This window comes from Mus caroli, chromosome 14, assembly GCF_900094665.2.
Source record: "Mus caroli chromosome 14, CAROLI_EIJ_v1.1, whole genome shotgun sequence".
Taxonomy (NCBI): Eukaryota; Metazoa; Chordata; class Mammalia; order Rodentia; family Muridae; genus Mus; species Mus caroli.
Genome location: NC_034583.1, coordinates 63,692,479 through 63,709,909, shown reverse-complemented (window position 1 = coordinate 63,709,909; position 17,431 = coordinate 63,692,479). Strand labels below are relative to the sequence as shown.

Sequence of the window (17,431 nt, the reverse complement as noted above, 5' to 3'; positions counted from 1 at the left end):
GGTCTCTAATACACATGAAGTGAGACTGACACACATACTCCCATGAACACACACACACACACACATGTTATAGTAAATAACAGGCTATTCAAGGCTAAGACTCAAAAACAAAATGTCAAAGGGAATAACAATTTCAATATAATGGTGTGTCTGAGCTTCAGTAAAACACATTCAAAGAAGTAGGAATTACACTAGTGATTCTTAACTTTTGTAAGTTAACTGCTATCCAAAGTAATCTTACTGTTTTGTGTGTGTGTGTGTGTGTGTGTTTGATGTATGCATGTACTTACATGCCAGTACATGTGCAGAGGCCAGAAAATTCTGGGTGTTCTGCTCTGTTGCTCTCCACCTTTACTTCTTTGAGACACAATCTCATTGAATCTGGGGCTAGACTAGGTAGCCAGAGGCCAGATGACAGGCCAGCAAGTCCACAGTCCTCCCATTCCTGCCTCCCTGCTTTACCTTTTTAGATGTAATTCTTAGTTGTAGCTGTGGTTGAGCAGCAGAGTGCTTGTTTAGGCAGTGCACAGTCCCAGGTTCTGTCACTACACAAATTATAATTGTGAATGTTTTTCATCTTCCACATACCTCCATCTTCCATGTCACATGAAAAAGCTCCTCTTTCAAAGCTACTCCTGGGGATCAGGAAGGTAAGACAAGTTTTGCACCCCCAGAACTCTAAAGACACTTGGTGTTAGAACTCTGGAGAGAAATCATTGTGTATTAAGAGTAAGGACAAGCTTTCTTGATAAACAGGATGGAGAGAAATGATGTGCTTATGGAAAATAACTTTTAGCCCAGGAGTAGTTAGAGGTTTATAACAGAATTGGGAAAGCACTGCATTAAGTTACTGTGTTCTACTGAAAGGCTCTGTTCTGTTTCACAGAACATCAAAACAGAATTTTCTTGTGATAAAATTTGTTCTTTGCTAGTAATTGGTGAAGCTAACCATGTTAAGTATGCAAAGTTGCTCCAACTCTGCAGCATCTGCATAGATGTGCAAGCCATGATGCTGTGAGTAGAACTGCTAAGCAGTTAATGTGGTCAAAGGAGTCAGGTTGGGAACTTGAAATTCTATAAGACCAAAGTGAACGATCTATCACATAAAAAGTAATAACTTTTACAGAGGCCAATAAAATATCTGCAGATGAGAGTAGAATTAACCCACGTGTAGTTACTTTTTGACTCTAGAAGTATCTCAGACATCCTGCACACACCAAGACACCAGGGTCTAAGGGTTGAAGATAATGCTACTTAAAAAACATGTTTGGTTGTTGTTAAGTGGCCAATCTCAGTCTGTTACTGGGTTGGGCTTGCTCTTATTTCTATATCTTGTATCACATAGTTTTTATTTTTTTGTTTGTTTCTTTTTGAGACTCACAGATTTTGCTCTGTATAGCCCAGGCTAGCCAGGAGTTTGCTGTGTAGCTTAGGATGGCCTCCATCTTACAATGATCTTATTGATTCTGCTTCCAGAGTGTTGGGGTTACAGTGTGTGCCACCATGCCGAGCTTACATTGCCCAGAGTGTCTCTATAATGGTGTGTGTGTGTGTGTGTGTGTGTGTGTGTGTGTGTGTGCATATGTGTGAAGCATTCTTTGGAATTAACTTTACTCTGAATCCAGATTTCATTATAGTGTGGTTTTGTTCTGGGGGAATGGGGACTGATTATATTTCCTGAATGTGTAATTAAATGCTGTTCACTAGATCAGACTAAGAAAAGTAGTAACAGTGGCTTTCAATACTGACCCCAAACTTCTGTTCCTTTGGGGATGAGGCCCACCCATCCTACCTGTTGTACCCATTTTTCCTTTCTAGTAGACACGTGGAGCTGAATTTGATAAATATGTCGTAAGAAATGTTTAGATTATTTATTAATAATCTATGTAACAATAATAGTAATAATGAATGTAGTTTAAAATACAATCTTTTAAACTTAAAAATCCTTACTGATTAAAGACACCATCTACTCCAAGATCAATTAAAGTGAGAACTAAGGATAGCTCTACAGGTTACCAATTTTCATCCCTGTGGTTTGTACTTACGCTGCCTGTTTCATGCAGCCAGGTGTGCTAGAATCCTGAGTTAGAGGCCCCATGCAACCCCAGCTTAAGGTGACACATTTGAACAAAACTCATTCTGGAGGTTGCTAGTAATTTCAAGTCTTATACTGAAGTAAAAGCTAGGTAAATAGCTTCAGTTTTTCTTTTAGGTAAGGTCGAATCAAGAGCATGCTAATTTCCAAGAAGTGAAGTCTGGAGTATACACTTAAAAAATAATCATAATTTAAAGCATAGCCTGCTGCTTGCAACCTGACCAAGACCCTTGGGGATTGGGGTAAAAAGGCACAAAGTCAAGGACACAGACTCTGGAAGTTGGGCAAGTGGCAAAACCAAACTCATTTATTACAGGAACTGGGCAAACCTTTATACCCCCTCCCAGCATCTCATTGGCTCTCAAGTAGCCAGATATGAAACTATCTTTTTCTCAATGGCTGGCTCCATTGCCTGGTCCAGCATCAATGGTCTCTAGTTGTCCTGAAAGATTCTAGGTTGGTTCAGGGAGGAAGTATCAGCAGCACATATGCCAGCATTGCGGCTGTGCCTGCTTGGCTGAGTTCCTCCTACAATAGCCATTTTGTCCTAGCACATGTGATTACCATTCTACTGGCTATTGAGTACACTAAAAACGAGTCACAAATGTGGGTCCCTTGACATTAGAAAGTAAAAAGGATTGGATTTGCTTTTTGTCTTGAAACTACTAAAAACTAGACAAAGGGCCTGGAACAATATTACTTGAGACATTAGAATTCCACAAAAGAGGGAAAATAAAATAAGCCTGTGATTGGTTGAGCTTTCCTGAGGAGGTTGCCAGGTACAAAACAGGCAGGGCAACCCAAGTCTGTCCTGGCAGACTCTGACTTGAGATTAAGTTGCAGTCTAGAAAACTTATGAAGATTATAACGTGCCTGTCAAAGAACCTAAGATGGAAGAACTGCGTGGAAAACAAACTTTAAAAATCTGGAAGTGGTTTCCTTAAATAGTCAGCCAGAGTGGTAATAAATGGACACATTTGTCTATATCTCAAAGGAGACACCTAAGCTACTGCAAAGCTTGATAAAGCAAATGCTTCATTATTCAGAAGGCAGTTGGCCACTGGGGCGCTGAAAGCAAATCTGTACCTGAATAAGCAGTCCTATTCTGTAGTTGAGGGTGATCTGGAGTTCACTGTGTATGTAAGTCAGGTAGCCCGAAACTCATGGCAGTCTTCCTTTGTTAGCCTCTCAACTATTGAGATTATGTCATCTATTGCGCTTGGCCATGTGGATTGTAAAGGACCAAGGACAAGAGGGACTACCAAGTGCCAGAGACTTACTATTGTTATAGCCCCTGACACTCCTAGAAGGGATGGATCACCTTGTCAGGTCGTGTGATTCTAGTAGGTCTAGAAAACAGAGCATTAAACCAAAGGTAATTATGCCTTTAGACCTTATGGTATTTGTACTGCTAGATTTTTAGAATTACATTTTGCTTTCCCCTTTCTGGACAAAACTTCTATATCCCATCATTATATTTGTAAGCACACAATTTAAAGGGTTCACAAGTTCAAAGAAAAAGAATTATGTTGGAATAAGTCAGGAGTTTCTCCCAATGATTGGTATAGGTGATATTAATATGAAAATTTGAATTTTAGAATTTTTACTAAAACAAATTAATACTTTTTGGGACCATTGTGACAGAATGAAAAAGACATGAATTTGGGGAAGAGGTAATGGCAGTGTTAAGTTTTGAATGTGTGTCTCCAAAATTCTGATTTGAATGCCTTAACCCTCAGTGTGATGATGTCAGGAGGCAGGGCTTTGGGAAGATAATGAGACCCAAGATGAGGTCATAAAGGTGGAGCTCCCACAATGAAATTAATGTTCTTATAAGAGGGGGCACAGGCGCTTCCTCCCCCTCATTAGAGAAAACACGAAGATGATAGCTGTCTGAAAGAGGAAGCAGGTCCATGAAGAGCCAGCTAGCTAGCACATCACCTGACTTTGTAGCCTCCAAAACTGAGTAGTGTCTGAGCTACCCAGTGTGTTGGGTTGTAGTTGCCTCACTATGACAGTTTGCAGTTTCTTAAACTGTTCTGAAGGCTCTCTGTTTCTGTGTAGAGTCCTCTGATGTGTGAACATTCATGTTAAATGTACTGCTATGTCTGTTTTATGCTTTTGCTGTGTATGTACATATAGAAGAAACCCAGTGTCATGAAGCTTTCCTGTTTATTGTTATCTAGGACTTAGATTCTTATTCTTAGATCTTTAACTTACTAAGTTTTGTATGTGTTATGAGTCCAGATTCACTCTGTGTGGGAATATCTCAGTTTCATGACCTCGTTGTTGAAGAAAATATCCTTTCCCATCTTGTAGTCTTAGCACTCATAGAAGATTGACCATATGTTAGCTTATCTCTGAGGTCTATAGTTCATTGATCTAGTTGTCTTTTCCTATACCAGTACCATATGTGTTATTACTACATGGCTTTTTATATGTTTAAAGAATAGGAGGTATGAATCTTGCATCTCATTTCTCTTTCAAAGTTGTTTTGGCTATTTACAGTCCTTTGAAGTTCCATATGAATTTTAGGATCAACTTTTTCAACACCCTTAAAAAATGCTCTTTCATTGAATCTGTAGAACATTTGAAGAGTTTGAAAATCTTCAAAATAAATCTTTGAATAAATGAACATATAGTATTTTCTCCTTATTTGGATCTTTACCCTTTTCAGTGAAATATTACAGTTTCAGAGTACAAGTCTTACCTCCTTGGCTAAGTTTCTTTAAGTATATGTTTATTTGCTTGCTTGTTCGTTTATTATGTGTGTGCACATATGCATATGCCATAGTATATGTGTGGAGGTCAGAGGATTACTCAGGAGTCAGGTAGGGCTTTTCTTGTTTCTGCGGTTGTGCTCCTTACTCCAGGCCAGCTGGCCTAAGAGCTCCCAGGTGATTCCTATCTCTGTCTCCCATCTCAACAAAAGTGTGCTGGGGTTATAGATGGGGCTACCCCTTCTGGCTTTTTATATGAGTTCTGGAGATTGAAGTCAGTGTCAGGCCTGCATGACTCGTACAGAATTACCTGCTGAGCTGTGTCCTCAGCCCCATCTTTATTCTTTTTGGTGCTACTGTAAATTGAATCTTGATTTCTTTTTCAGATTGTCCATTGTTAGTGTATAGTAACACAACTCATTTTTCTACATTGACTCTATATCCTGGAATTTTGGTAATTTTTTTATCAATCATAACTTTTGTGAAATCCTTACATTTTCTAGAAATAATATGGTGTATGCAAATATCATTTTACTTTTGCCTTTAATTTAAATGCCTTTTTTCCCCCCTTTCTTATATAGCTATTCTAGCTAGAACTTCTATAAGTTCATTGAATACATGTGTCAAAAATTAGCGTCATTGTTAGGAAAAATAAAACTACAACCTTACTAGAGTCTAGTTCCATTTGAACATTGTAAATCCTTACAAAAAGAATGTGTGTGACTGAAAATAAATCTAAACAACCTAATCCCAGAGACAAGTGCCAAAATAGCAACACACACACACACACACACACACACACACACACACAAAAGTCAAGGCAACATGATTCCTTAAAATTACTAATTAAATAGTAATTGACTCCAGTGAGAATGAATTAGATGAAAATTCAAAGTATTCAAAAGAATAATTATAAGAATGTTGAATGAAATCCAAGAGGATATGAATAAACTTCTTGATATATTTAGTCACTACAAACAGCCGGGTGAAATGAGGAAGTCATTACAGAATATGAAAGAGGAATTAAGTAGAGGTAGAAATACTGAAGAAAAGATGAAAATTTGGAAATGAAAATGCCAATAAATGAAATAAAAAACATAGTGGGGAACCTTACCAGTAGGATTAAATGGAAGTTAGTGTTTGAGCTTGATGACAGGCTAAGAGAATTAGAATACTCAATGACAAAATTGAAATAAAAAATCAACATTTGAGATCTATGGGAAACTATTAAAAGTCCAAATTTACAAATCATGGGTATAGGACAAGAAAAATGAGCAAAAGACAAGAGACAATGTATTCAAGACAGGCGTGGGAAAATTTCCAAATCTAGTGAAGGAGGTGGCTATCCAATGTAGGCAGTATTTCAAAAAATAGTATGCCAAATCACACTCTGCCTAAAACAGTAAGTATTCAGAACAGAGACTATTGAGAGCTGTCTGAGAGAAGCACCAATCACTTATAAAGGCAAACCTATCAAGATAACAGTGGACATTCTAGTTAACTTTACAACTTGACACAGCCTAGAATTAACCTGAGGGAAGAGTCTCAGTTGAAGCATTCCATAGATCAAATTGATATGTGGGATGTCTTGAGGAATTTTCTTTATTGTTAATTGACATAGAATGACCCAGTCCACAGTGGGTGGTACCACTCCCTAGGCAGGTGGTTCTTCTAGGCTATATAAGGAAACTAATTATGTGTGAGCATGAGAACAAGCAAGCAAATGAGCCAACATGCAGCATGTCTCCATGATTTCTGCATCCTTTCTTGGCTGTGAGTGAATGTTCTGGTTAGAGGTAATGCTTGTGTATGGAATAGCAAGCAGACCTGCCTTGAAGTTCATGTGAGTTTGTGCCCTGACTTCTCTCAGTGACCTGGAAGGATAAGTCAAATAAGTCTTTTCCTCCTGAAAGTTGCCTTTGTCTGTTTTTTATTACATCAGCAGAAAGGAAACTTTAACGATGGATTTCTCAACAGAGGATCTAAAAGCTATGAGCTTTTAGAATAATATATACCAAGGTATGAAAGACAATAGTTGCCAACCAAGATTTACTATACTCAGTAAAGGTATCCTTAAAAATTGAAGGAAAAAGTTTCTATGATAAAGAAATTCATGACTACTAACAAAACATTAGGGAAGATACTTAAAAGGAATTATACTCTGAATGGCGAGAGACACATTCATGAAACTACAAAAGAGACTTTACTCACTAGGTTGGTAACCAAATGATTAGGAAAGTACCAGATATTATCAAAAAAATAAAAGTACCCAAATGACAGGAGTTAATGCATACCTTACAATACTGAGTGTTCCTAGTTCAATTTTCTATGTAGAAGATAATGACCTATAGGTTGGATTAAAACACTGGACCCAAGCAGGATATGATAGTTCACACTTTAAATCCCATCACTCAGGAGGCAGAAGCAGGAGAGTTTTGTGAGTTCCATGGCAGCCAGGGCTACATAGAGAGACCTCTCTCAAGCAACAAAACAACAACAAAGAAACCCAGACCCATCTACATATAGTATATCAGAAACACATACAACTGTCAAAGGTAAGCACAGCCTTAGGTTAAAAGGGGAAAAGTATTCCAAGTAAGTACATACAACTAGAAAGCAAGTGGGTATAGGAAGTAATATTACTGCACAAAGACTTCAAACCAAAATTATGATAAGGACAGTCATGTTATTGAAGGGAACAATCCCTCAAGAGGATATTTCAGTTCTAAATGTATGTATGCTGAATATGGATGTACCCATAATACAAACACTACTGAATATAAAGGCACAGATTGACTTCAGTATATGGCAGTAGGTTACTTGAGTATCTTACTCCAACAAAAATATCAAAAAGAAATAGAGTTAAATGATATTACAGATCAAATGGACTTAACAGACATCAATAGAATATTGTACCCAAACATTGAAGAATATACATTTTTTTTTCTCAGAAGTTCATGGAACATGCATTGAAAGGGACCATATTTTAGAACACACAGTGAGTCTAAAGAGTATAAGAAAATTGAAATACTTTCTTGTATTTTAACTGATCGCAGTTTAATAAAGCTAGAAATCTTTGGTTATGTGTGGTGGGTGGGTTCTGCACATGTGTGCAGTTGTACTTGTTCATGAGTATGCAATTGGGGGCTGGAGGCTGGCATCCAGGGCATCCAATATCCTGTCTTACCTTACCTCACCTTAATATCCTGAGCTTAGTTTTCGAGACAGGATCTCTCACTGAACCTGAACTAGCTGCTTATGCCAGATTGGTTAACCAGGGAGCTACTGGGATCTGCATCTACTTGTCTTTGTTCCCCAGTGTCGATGCATTGCCATGCTTGGCTTTCAGGTGGGTGCTGGGGATCTAAACCCATGGCCTTATGCTTGTTCAACAAGCATTGTACTCACTGACCCATGTCCCAGCTCCTAATCACAACATTTCAAAGAGAAGTTTATAGCTAACATACTAAAAAATAAATCTGAGACATACCAAATAATTTATTTAACATTTTTAAAAATTCTGTTTTATGTGTATGAGTGCTTACCTGCAGGTATATGGGTGTGTACCATGTGCATGCCTGGTGCTTATAGAGGTCAGAAGAGGGTGTCAGATCCTCCTGAAGCTAAAATGATGATCATTGTGAGCCATCATGTGGGTGCTGAGAACGAATAGTCAGCATTGTTAACCCTTGAGCTGTCTCTTCAGCTTCACCTTCAGTTGAGTTTTGCATCTCAAGATCTTAGAAAAATAAGAACAAATATAAAGTTAGCGAATATTGGAATGATAGCAAAGATTAGGCAAGAAATAATGAAATGGAAGCAAAAAGAACAATACAAATAATGAAATGGTTGGTTGGATGTTCATCATATTAAGCAATATATACCAGACTCAGAGTGACAAGTATTATTTTCTCTCACTTGTGGATCTAGAACAACAAAACATATATTTATTACTATGTATGTGATATGAATCTACCATGTATGTGAACACACATGCATGAGTGAACGGCATGAAAGCAGAAGAGACACATGGAGAGGAAGAGGAAGAATACTTGTGGGAAAAGGAGGAAGTGTAAGTGGAGACAGTATAGGGAATAAATATATATGGTCAAAGTATATGAAATAACTTGAAAGAAGTTGCCTTTGTGAAACAACTATATGTAATAAGTATAATAGCAATATAAGGGAAATATTTGAAATAAGTATTTATAGAAATGGGCATTCTTGTCTTTTCCTGATCTTGAAAAAAAACTTCCAGGCTTAGTTATTACATATAATCTTCCCTGTGGTTTTTCATATATAGTCTTCTATTTTTTCTTGCGTTCAGTTTTTATCTTTTTCATGAATGAGTATTGAATTTATTGAATGGTTTTACTAGACAGTTTGAGATATGTGGTCTTTAACTTTCAAAGATTATTGTATTGAAAAAATGTACAGAACAGTACATGAAAGATGAACATGTAGTGTTTGTAATTTAGTAGTTGTGGTCCATTTAACAGCTCCTGGGTCAAGTCACAGAACAGAGTCAGCATCCCAGAAACTGTTCCCTGCCCCCATCTTTAACTCCCCAGAGGCAACAGTGTGCTGATTTCTAACAATACATTGTGTTTGAGCTTTCTTCAGAGTTGAACAGTATGTGTTCTCTCTGTTTTTCACTCACATTGTATTTGAGAAATTTTACTCCTTGTTCTCTGAATTGGCAGTTTATTATTTTCTTTGGTTTATATAGTTATTGAATAGATTGGTTGATTTCTAAGGGGCATTAGGTTGTCTCTGGTTTTAAAGGACTATTAACAAATCAAGTTGCTACAAACTCATATACTTACATGTGTATTGGTCCACTTATTTTTCAATAAGAGCATGCATTACTTTTGGGCATCTGTTGTGAGTCTTTATGGTCAGAGCATAAACAGCATCGACTACATGTATCTGCCCAGCTTTGGTAGATAGGACTGTAGATCTAAGTGGTAGTGCCTGCCTCACTTGGCCTGGCTTCAAATCCTAGCATGAGAAACAAACTTTGATAGATACTAGAAGAGTTTTTTCAAAATGATTGTCAGACTTTGTTAGTTACTGATTGCTATTTTGTTAGTTTCAATGCCACTTGACATAGTCTTAGACAGGTTTTCTCCTCCTAAGGGTGCCCACCCAGTCATATGCCATTCCAAGTTCAAATTAATTTTCCAAACCAATAAATGATTTTGAGAATATTTTGTTTATTGGTACTTTGAATTCCTTCAGTTGTCTGTGATGTAACTCAGTCCTCAGTCCACACACACATGAAAAGGAAAAAGAGAAGAGAAATGAGTGCAGTGAGGAGGAGGAGGAGCTTGTGGCCTTGTGGACCCAGGGGACCACAGCAGAGGAGGGTTGGAGTCTAGCCTGCATGACACTGAGAGGCTGTCTGTTAATGAAATACAAGTTCATTGCTATTATAACAAGGAGAAGGGGGAGGGAGGGGTGAAGGAAGAAAAAGAAAGAGGAAGCAGGGAACAAAAATGAAGTACTTACACACTCTCTTTAATTGGGAGTTTACTTCCTGAAAGTGTCTGCTCTTACATAATAAAATTGTGAGAGTTGCAAGAGTCAAAATAACATAAAGATTCTTTGCCGCCTTAAAATTCTTTGTAAATTCCACAGAGAAATTATTTGATGTGATTCAAAGTATTACTTTTTGTCAGTCTTTTAGTAGTTTAGTAATGTACATTATGGCAGAAGTTAATGTGTTCATTTGCATGTGTATGTAGTATAAACACTGTTTAAGTGGTGTGCCTTTCCATGAGACAGCTAATCAGATACAGTGTTCTCTATTGTCATTTTTAGTGTGAAATCATCACTAAGTACCTGTGTTGAATGCATTTTAAAAGTCTCAGCACTTTCTAATCCAGCTAAACAGAAAATTGTTGTCAAGTTGAGTCAACTTCTATGGGAGTTTCTATGCAGATTCAACTTAAAATAGTGTGAATTTCATCTTTGAAAATTGAATGTCTTGTCCCTTAGCACTGACTTGGTGAATGTGACAGGCATCCAGAAATGACTCCATAAAGCTCAGCGTCGAGTTAGTAGCACCTGTGACTGTGGTCACTTTGCTCAGTTTGCTGATGTTTATTGGTTCATGCAGTATAAACTAATTCTACCATCCCACCTTGCCGTATGAGTGCTAGTACACCCTTTCATTCACATAAGATTCATTGTGCTGTACAGTTATTCTCAGAGCAGATGAATGGATACTGGAAGAGCTTAAAACTTAAAACTTGAAGGCTCTTGCCCTGATCCTGAACAACTCCCCCTCCCCCTTAAACTGTGTTACTTTGTGTGAGGATTCAGTAGAAAATCATGATTCTTTTTGTATAGTGAGTGCCTCAAGGCAAACAGGACGATGAGGGAGATTGAGCCTTTGTAATTTTACCTTGTCTGCTCAAAGAAAAATGTCAGAGGTACAGTTACCTCATTCAGCCATTGTAGTTTGTTTGATGTCTTTCAGGATGTAGATTAAATAGTGATGGGTAAATTAAATAATCCCTATCTAGGAATGGAAGGATGGAGATGCAGAAAGTGTAAATAGAGTTTGTGGTATTAGCGTTAGGTTGAGGATAACTAATAGTTACCTTGGATAGGGTGTATGAAATACATTTTCCCAAGTAGTTGATTGAGAAAAGAAGTCAGGTGATCTTTTTGGTCTTCCTTGGACAGTTTGTTTGTTAGTGAGGCAATTCCTGATTGTATTTTAATGTGTTTTCTGGATGTATACTTCAGTGGTTATGTCTTTTTGTTTTGCAGAGTTGGAGGGCTTTCCGGTATCTTGATGCCTTATTGATAATGGCAGAACACCCACCTTTGCTAGACACAGCTCAGATTTTAAGTAGCGACATCTCTCTTCTGTCTGCCCCTATTGTAAGTGCAGATGGAACACAACAGGTAAGGAAACAAATATATTTTACCTCATGTCTTGTCATTGTGGATATTTTAGCCTAAAGGGCTGCTGTCTTTGCTATTGAGTAACCAGTAGAAGTAGGCTTTTGTTCTTGCTTTCCGCTAGAAAAGTTTTGTCTTGGTTTTTGTTTTCATATGTGCTCACACACCTTCTTAAGCTTCACCTTCTTTTTGCTGACTTGCTTTTCAGGGTCAGATGGAAGTCCCGTAAGGTTTTATTTTCCCCCACACTAATCACAGCTGTGGCAGACACTTAGGTACTTTCATGAGTTCCTGATAGATTTTTGTAAACATATGTTGCCTGAGGCCAGTCACTGACTTCAGTATGAATCTATTAATGAGTTAATCACAGCATATTGCCCTGGTTGCCTGTAATAACTGTATTCTGTTGGAGAGAAGACACACTACCAGGCTGAGCCAAAACCACAAAGACTTAGGTCTTGTTTTTCTTCTCTCAAAAAGGAGATTTTACTGGTAAAGTTCCATAGAATCTGAGACTGTGAATAGCAGCAGTAGTACAAATGGCTGTTGAGAACAGCACACACTAAAGCATTAATCTGGGATAGTGGTCCAATAGCTGTGGTAGAATATATAAAACCATACAGCATAGGCTGGAGAGATGACACAGCCATTTAGAGCATTTAAATGTGTGAAACTACACACACAAAGACATACACACACTGATCAGTCTGTATTATGTTGTCTGTATGGATATGATTTCAGGGCTGACGGGCTGACCACTTGATTCTGGATAACCGATTGGGGAAGTCTTCTTGGAGAAGACTTATCCCCGACTAGGCATTCCCAGTCCTTGCCCATAGGTCTTTGGCTGGGGGTTTGGGGCGGGGGGACCTCTTGCTTTCCCCTGCTGTTTGATTGGTGTTGTCATTGTTCAGGTCCTGTTTAGGAAGCCACATTGGTGAGTGTAGTCTCCCTGGCTTTATTTTTAGGAGACAAGTTTCACAACAACCTTCCTATTTCTGGTTTTACCTTCCCCCCCCCCCCTTTTAGATAATGATCCCTGTACATTAGGTTGGGAAGTTGTGCTCTAGATATATCAGTAGGGAACGGGTATCACATGATTAATCTCTGGTTCTCTGCATTTTGATCTGTGTGGTTTTATGTAATAGTCTCTATTTGTTTCAAAGAGAACTTTCTTTAATGAGGGTTTTTTTTTGTTGTTGATGTTTTTAATACTATTAGGCTTGTAGGAAAAATTGAGTGACTATATGGAGAATTTTAATATACCATCTTCTCAGTGATTTCCTCCATTATCACATTAGTGTTAAATATTAATACATAAATTACAACCAAAATGATATCACTAATTAATATAATCTAATGAGCCACTATCTTATGTGTAGTCCTTCAGCAACCAAAACATCATGATTCGGTGAATGTCAGTGTTAAGCTTTCTGCTCAGTGTTCTATAGCCTGTGAGTTTTGCCATGTGTATACACTATACTTACATTATCATATATGGAATAACTCCCCAACTACAAAAAGCCCCATATTTCCTCTGTTCATCTCCTTCACTGTCCTTGGAGGTTTGGCAGCCATGGTTTTCCTCCTGTCTTCTGTACTTTTATCTCTCCTGGATGCCATGTAATTGAATTCACAGTGTAGGTTTTTTCAGATTGGTTACTCTGACTTCACAATATAGTCTGGACAGTGTCTGGTCATGGTTTAATGGCCCCTTTCTGCTTTATTATTGTATAACACCTCATTGTGTGGATGTTTTAGACTAGGTCATTTGTCTAGTCTTCTTTTAAAACCTACTTTAGTTACTCTGAGTTTTGGACACTTATATTATCATTTTAAACCTAAACCTTCTGGTGCAGAGTTCAGGGTGAATCTCATTTTCATCTCATGGTATACACAGTAAGAGAATGGCTTTAGGTCACATCATAAAGCAGTGTTTAGTTTTATAGGATGCTATCAAACTGTCTTCCAAAGTGTATGCTTTAGGTTAGATCTGAGATCTCCTCAGTGGTAGAGGAATCCAAGCATGTAGAAGTGACTAATGCTGTTGGAGCTCCACCTTTGCTCAATTTTGGGGAATTTGAGCATCACAGGAGGGATGCTTAGCTTTGTACGTGTTGTCCATGTCAGGGGCAGTCAGGGATTCTGGTTTCAAATGTAGCCCAACAGTTTTCTTTTTTTCTTTTTCTTTTTTTCATAGACATTTTCTTTATTTATATTTCAAACGTTATCCCCTTTACTAGTTTCCCCGCTGAAAATCCCCTTTCTCCTCCTCCCTCCCCCTGTTCCCCAACCCACCCACTCCCATTCCCAGTCCTGGCATTCCCCTATACTGGGGCATAGAACCTTCACAGGACCAAGGGCCTCTCCTCCCATTGATGATCGACTAGGCCATCCTCTGCTATATATACAGCTAGAGCCACAAGTTCCACCATGTGTTCTTTGATTGGTGGTTTAATTCCAAGGAGCTCTGGGGGTACTGGTTAGTTCATATTGATGTTCCTCCTATGGGGCTGCAAACCCCTTCAGCTCCTTGGGTACTTTCTCTGGCTCCTTCATTGGGGACCTTGTGCTCCGTCCAATGGATGATTGTGCGCATCCACTTCTGTATTTGCCAGGCACTGGCAGAGGCCCTCAGGAGACAGCTATATCAGGTTCCTGTCAGCATAGCCCAACAGTTTTCTAATTTAAATTTACCTTCTCTGACTTCTTTGCATTTGTCTTTTAAATGGATTGAATATACTTAAGATGTTGGTTGAGATAATTTTGGGCTGGGCTGATATGCAGCTTGATAAATCATGTACTTAGCCTGTGATAGGCTCTGGATCTGACCCCCAGCACTACAATAGAAGCAGAACTGCTCACCAAGTCCTGTGGAGAGAGAGTCTTAATCATAATTGTCTCCATCTAGTTAGTCTGTTTTACTGATTTCTCTGTGTCCCGTCTAATCTGTGTCCACAGGCTTTTGCCTTATGTTGGAGACTAAGAGGCAATACAGAGATGCTGATGCATTATCAGAAACTTTTTAGTATTTGTGTTTCCCAAAGAAGGCTTACAGGAATGAGATAGCAGCCTGGGCTACAAGGAAGCCTGGGCTGAGCACTTCACTGGAAGAGGCTTCATGAAAGGCAAGGCAGAACAAAGGGGATTGCTTAGTCCTAATATGCCAGTAGTGTTTCTTAGTTACTTGGTAACGCCCTCACCCCCATCCCCCATGGTTTAGAAAAGGGGAACTATGTGCTAGGTGGGTGGTTGAAGCTGTAACGATGGGACTGGATGATTTGGTATAAGAAGGGTAGCTCCCGCCATGCCCTCTATTATCCTTGAGAACTGGCTATTTCTGTGAGAGGCAATCTGTTACATGTGAATGAAAATGTTTAAGGGACATAAAGCTGGGGAAGTAGTAAACACAAAGAGAACCTCAGTCAAGGTCAAATTATGATAAATAATTTGTGAAATATTAATTAGGTAGAATTAATAAGCAAAGTCAGAAGAAAGAATGAGGATAAAATCTCCCAGGCATTTCATTTGAGTCTGTGTGGGCACAGCAGAACACTCAACAAGACAGGTTGCACAATCAGGAAAAGGAGGATAATATGACTATAAGTATCCTTTTTAAAACAGTAGGTCAAAAGTTTTGTTGTTCATGCTATGTGTCCATCACAGGTTAACAGTGGCTCTGCCTGAATTATCTTCACTTGAGAACTATCCTTGAGGGTTGTTGCTGGTCACATCCAAATATAGGCTGACCTCCATTCACATTTGATTGTTTACCTATGAGCTGGGGTAATCTTACTTTAGGGCAAAGTCATATGTATTTAGTAAAAGGACTCCTCTACAGTAGAGAGAACAGAAGTACCAGCAGATTTAGGATTTAAGGAAGGGAGTATGAGAAGACTTCAAAGGATTTTCAGGATTTGGGGGATGTATCAGCAGAGGCAGTAAATTATGTATGATGCTACCGTTCAAGCCCTTGCCATGGGCCAGGCTGAGTCACACCCTGTCAGTATATTGTTTCCTTCATTCTTACCAAAGTCTTAAGAGACAAAATGAACATTTCCATTTTTTAGAAACTATGAATTACAGTAATGTTTGGTTGTACGTTACTAGGTAAAGTCACATAGCTTCTAAAAGACTAGAACAGGGATCAAGCTGACTGTAAGATTTCTACTCACATACCATGGTTTTAATTGCCATAAAAATAAGATTAACAGGCTAGATTCATGAAAGATGTAACTTGAGTCAGTGATCTAAAATTGTGAAGATATTAGAGGTGGTAAAGCCATAGGAATTTGTAACATTATCTATAGTGAAGGGATTTATACTTGGCATGCATATAGGGGAGTATTAGTAACCAGTGATACAGCACCCAAATCAGCAGGGCTGTGCCTGCTTGGATGTGTTGGAGCTGCTTGAAGCTGCCTGTGTACCGTGTTCCTTAGCTTTTTTGCCCGTGAACCTTGGTGGATTTCTTGCTTTCCTGTTGGTTATCACCATGGGCAGTTGCAGTGTCAGCCTCTGCCACTGTTTTAGACAGACATGCAGTAACACAGTGCTGCTAGCCTCATGACCATGGTTTCCAGGGAACTGCTAGCTGAGCCCAATAATGATAGTTCTTTGGGGATGAAATGTCTATGATGCTCCATCATTTTACCCCCTCCAGTGGCTGCTGTGATTTTTAAGACTGTTCATTTTCAAGGCTACCAAGAAGCTGAGAATAGGGAGAAAAGAAGAATCCAGCTTGAAGTGGTTCAGAACCCACTGTTCCCACCAGGATCCAGATGTTTGCTTGAGCAGAAGAAATTAAAGACAGCAGTTTAGACAAGTAGAGATGTTTCCTTTCTTTTCCCCTATACCACCTAAACCTAAAAGTTGCATTTCTGAGACAAGTAAGTATTCACTATGCTATTGCTATTTTAACTCCGTGATGGTTGTGTGTAGTTAATGGGAAATAAGATTTACTAGTAACTGAAATTCAGATATGAGAACTTTAGAAAGTAAACAGGCTTTTCATTTTTAAAAGTTGTAAATTAAATTATGCACATTAAAAACAGATAGCTTATGTGGCAAGCTCTTCCCACTTAGTAAACCTTACCGTTCAGATTCCTGAGACAATAAAGTAAAAGCTCACACCTTTGTGTCCCAGAGCCCCAGTGCAGACCCCAGTGCAGACCCTGGGCCACAGGTTTCACAGCAGCTGAACTTACCTTCTCCTTGCTTTGTAACTTAAAATAGCTCTTGTTAAAGCCTTCCTGAGAAGCTCTCAGACCAGTAGAATTTAAACATGAAACCAGAATCCTAGTTCCCACTGGCCTATTTTTGTGTCTACACCATGCTGCTTTCAATGATGCTTCATGAGAAAATAATGCCTTCTTTTGTTTAAAAAACCAAACCCAAATAACTCCATTATTTGATGTGGAGAGAAATCAGGAGGACCTAAGTTCAGTGCCCCATCTATGTATGTATGTTTGTTTGTTATAGCCTGATATAGTGGCATACACTTGTAATTCCAGTGCTGGGAATGAGATGGGTAGACACATGGGGCTCACTGGCCAGTTAGCCTACCTGAGTTGTAGGTGGTTGAGGAAACTGTCCCTTCCTTCTTTTCTTCTTCTCTTCTCTTCTCTTCTCTTCTCTTCTCTTCTCTTCTCTTCTCTTCTCTTCTCTTCTTTCTTTCCCCCTCCCCTCCCCTCCCCTCCCC

The 17,431-nt window shown here is 38.8% G+C and overlaps 1 protein-coding gene across 5 annotated transcripts in view; it reads left to right on the top strand.

Annotated features, from left to right (window-relative positions):
- Fndc3a (fibronectin type III domain containing 3A) overlaps positions 1-17,431 on the top strand; it is a 153,848-nt gene that overhangs the window by 13,109 nt on the left and 123,308 nt on the right. For all 5 annotated transcript variants that reach the window (XM_021181265.2, XM_021181263.2, XM_029469236.1 and 2 more), the window contains one exon: positions 11,596-11,733. In XM_021181265.2, coding sequence (XP_021036924.1) covers positions 11,635-11,733 — 99 coding nt within the window. In that variant the 5' untranslated portion in view covers positions 11,596-11,634. The remainder of the gene's footprint in view (positions 1-11,595; positions 11,734-17,431) is intronic.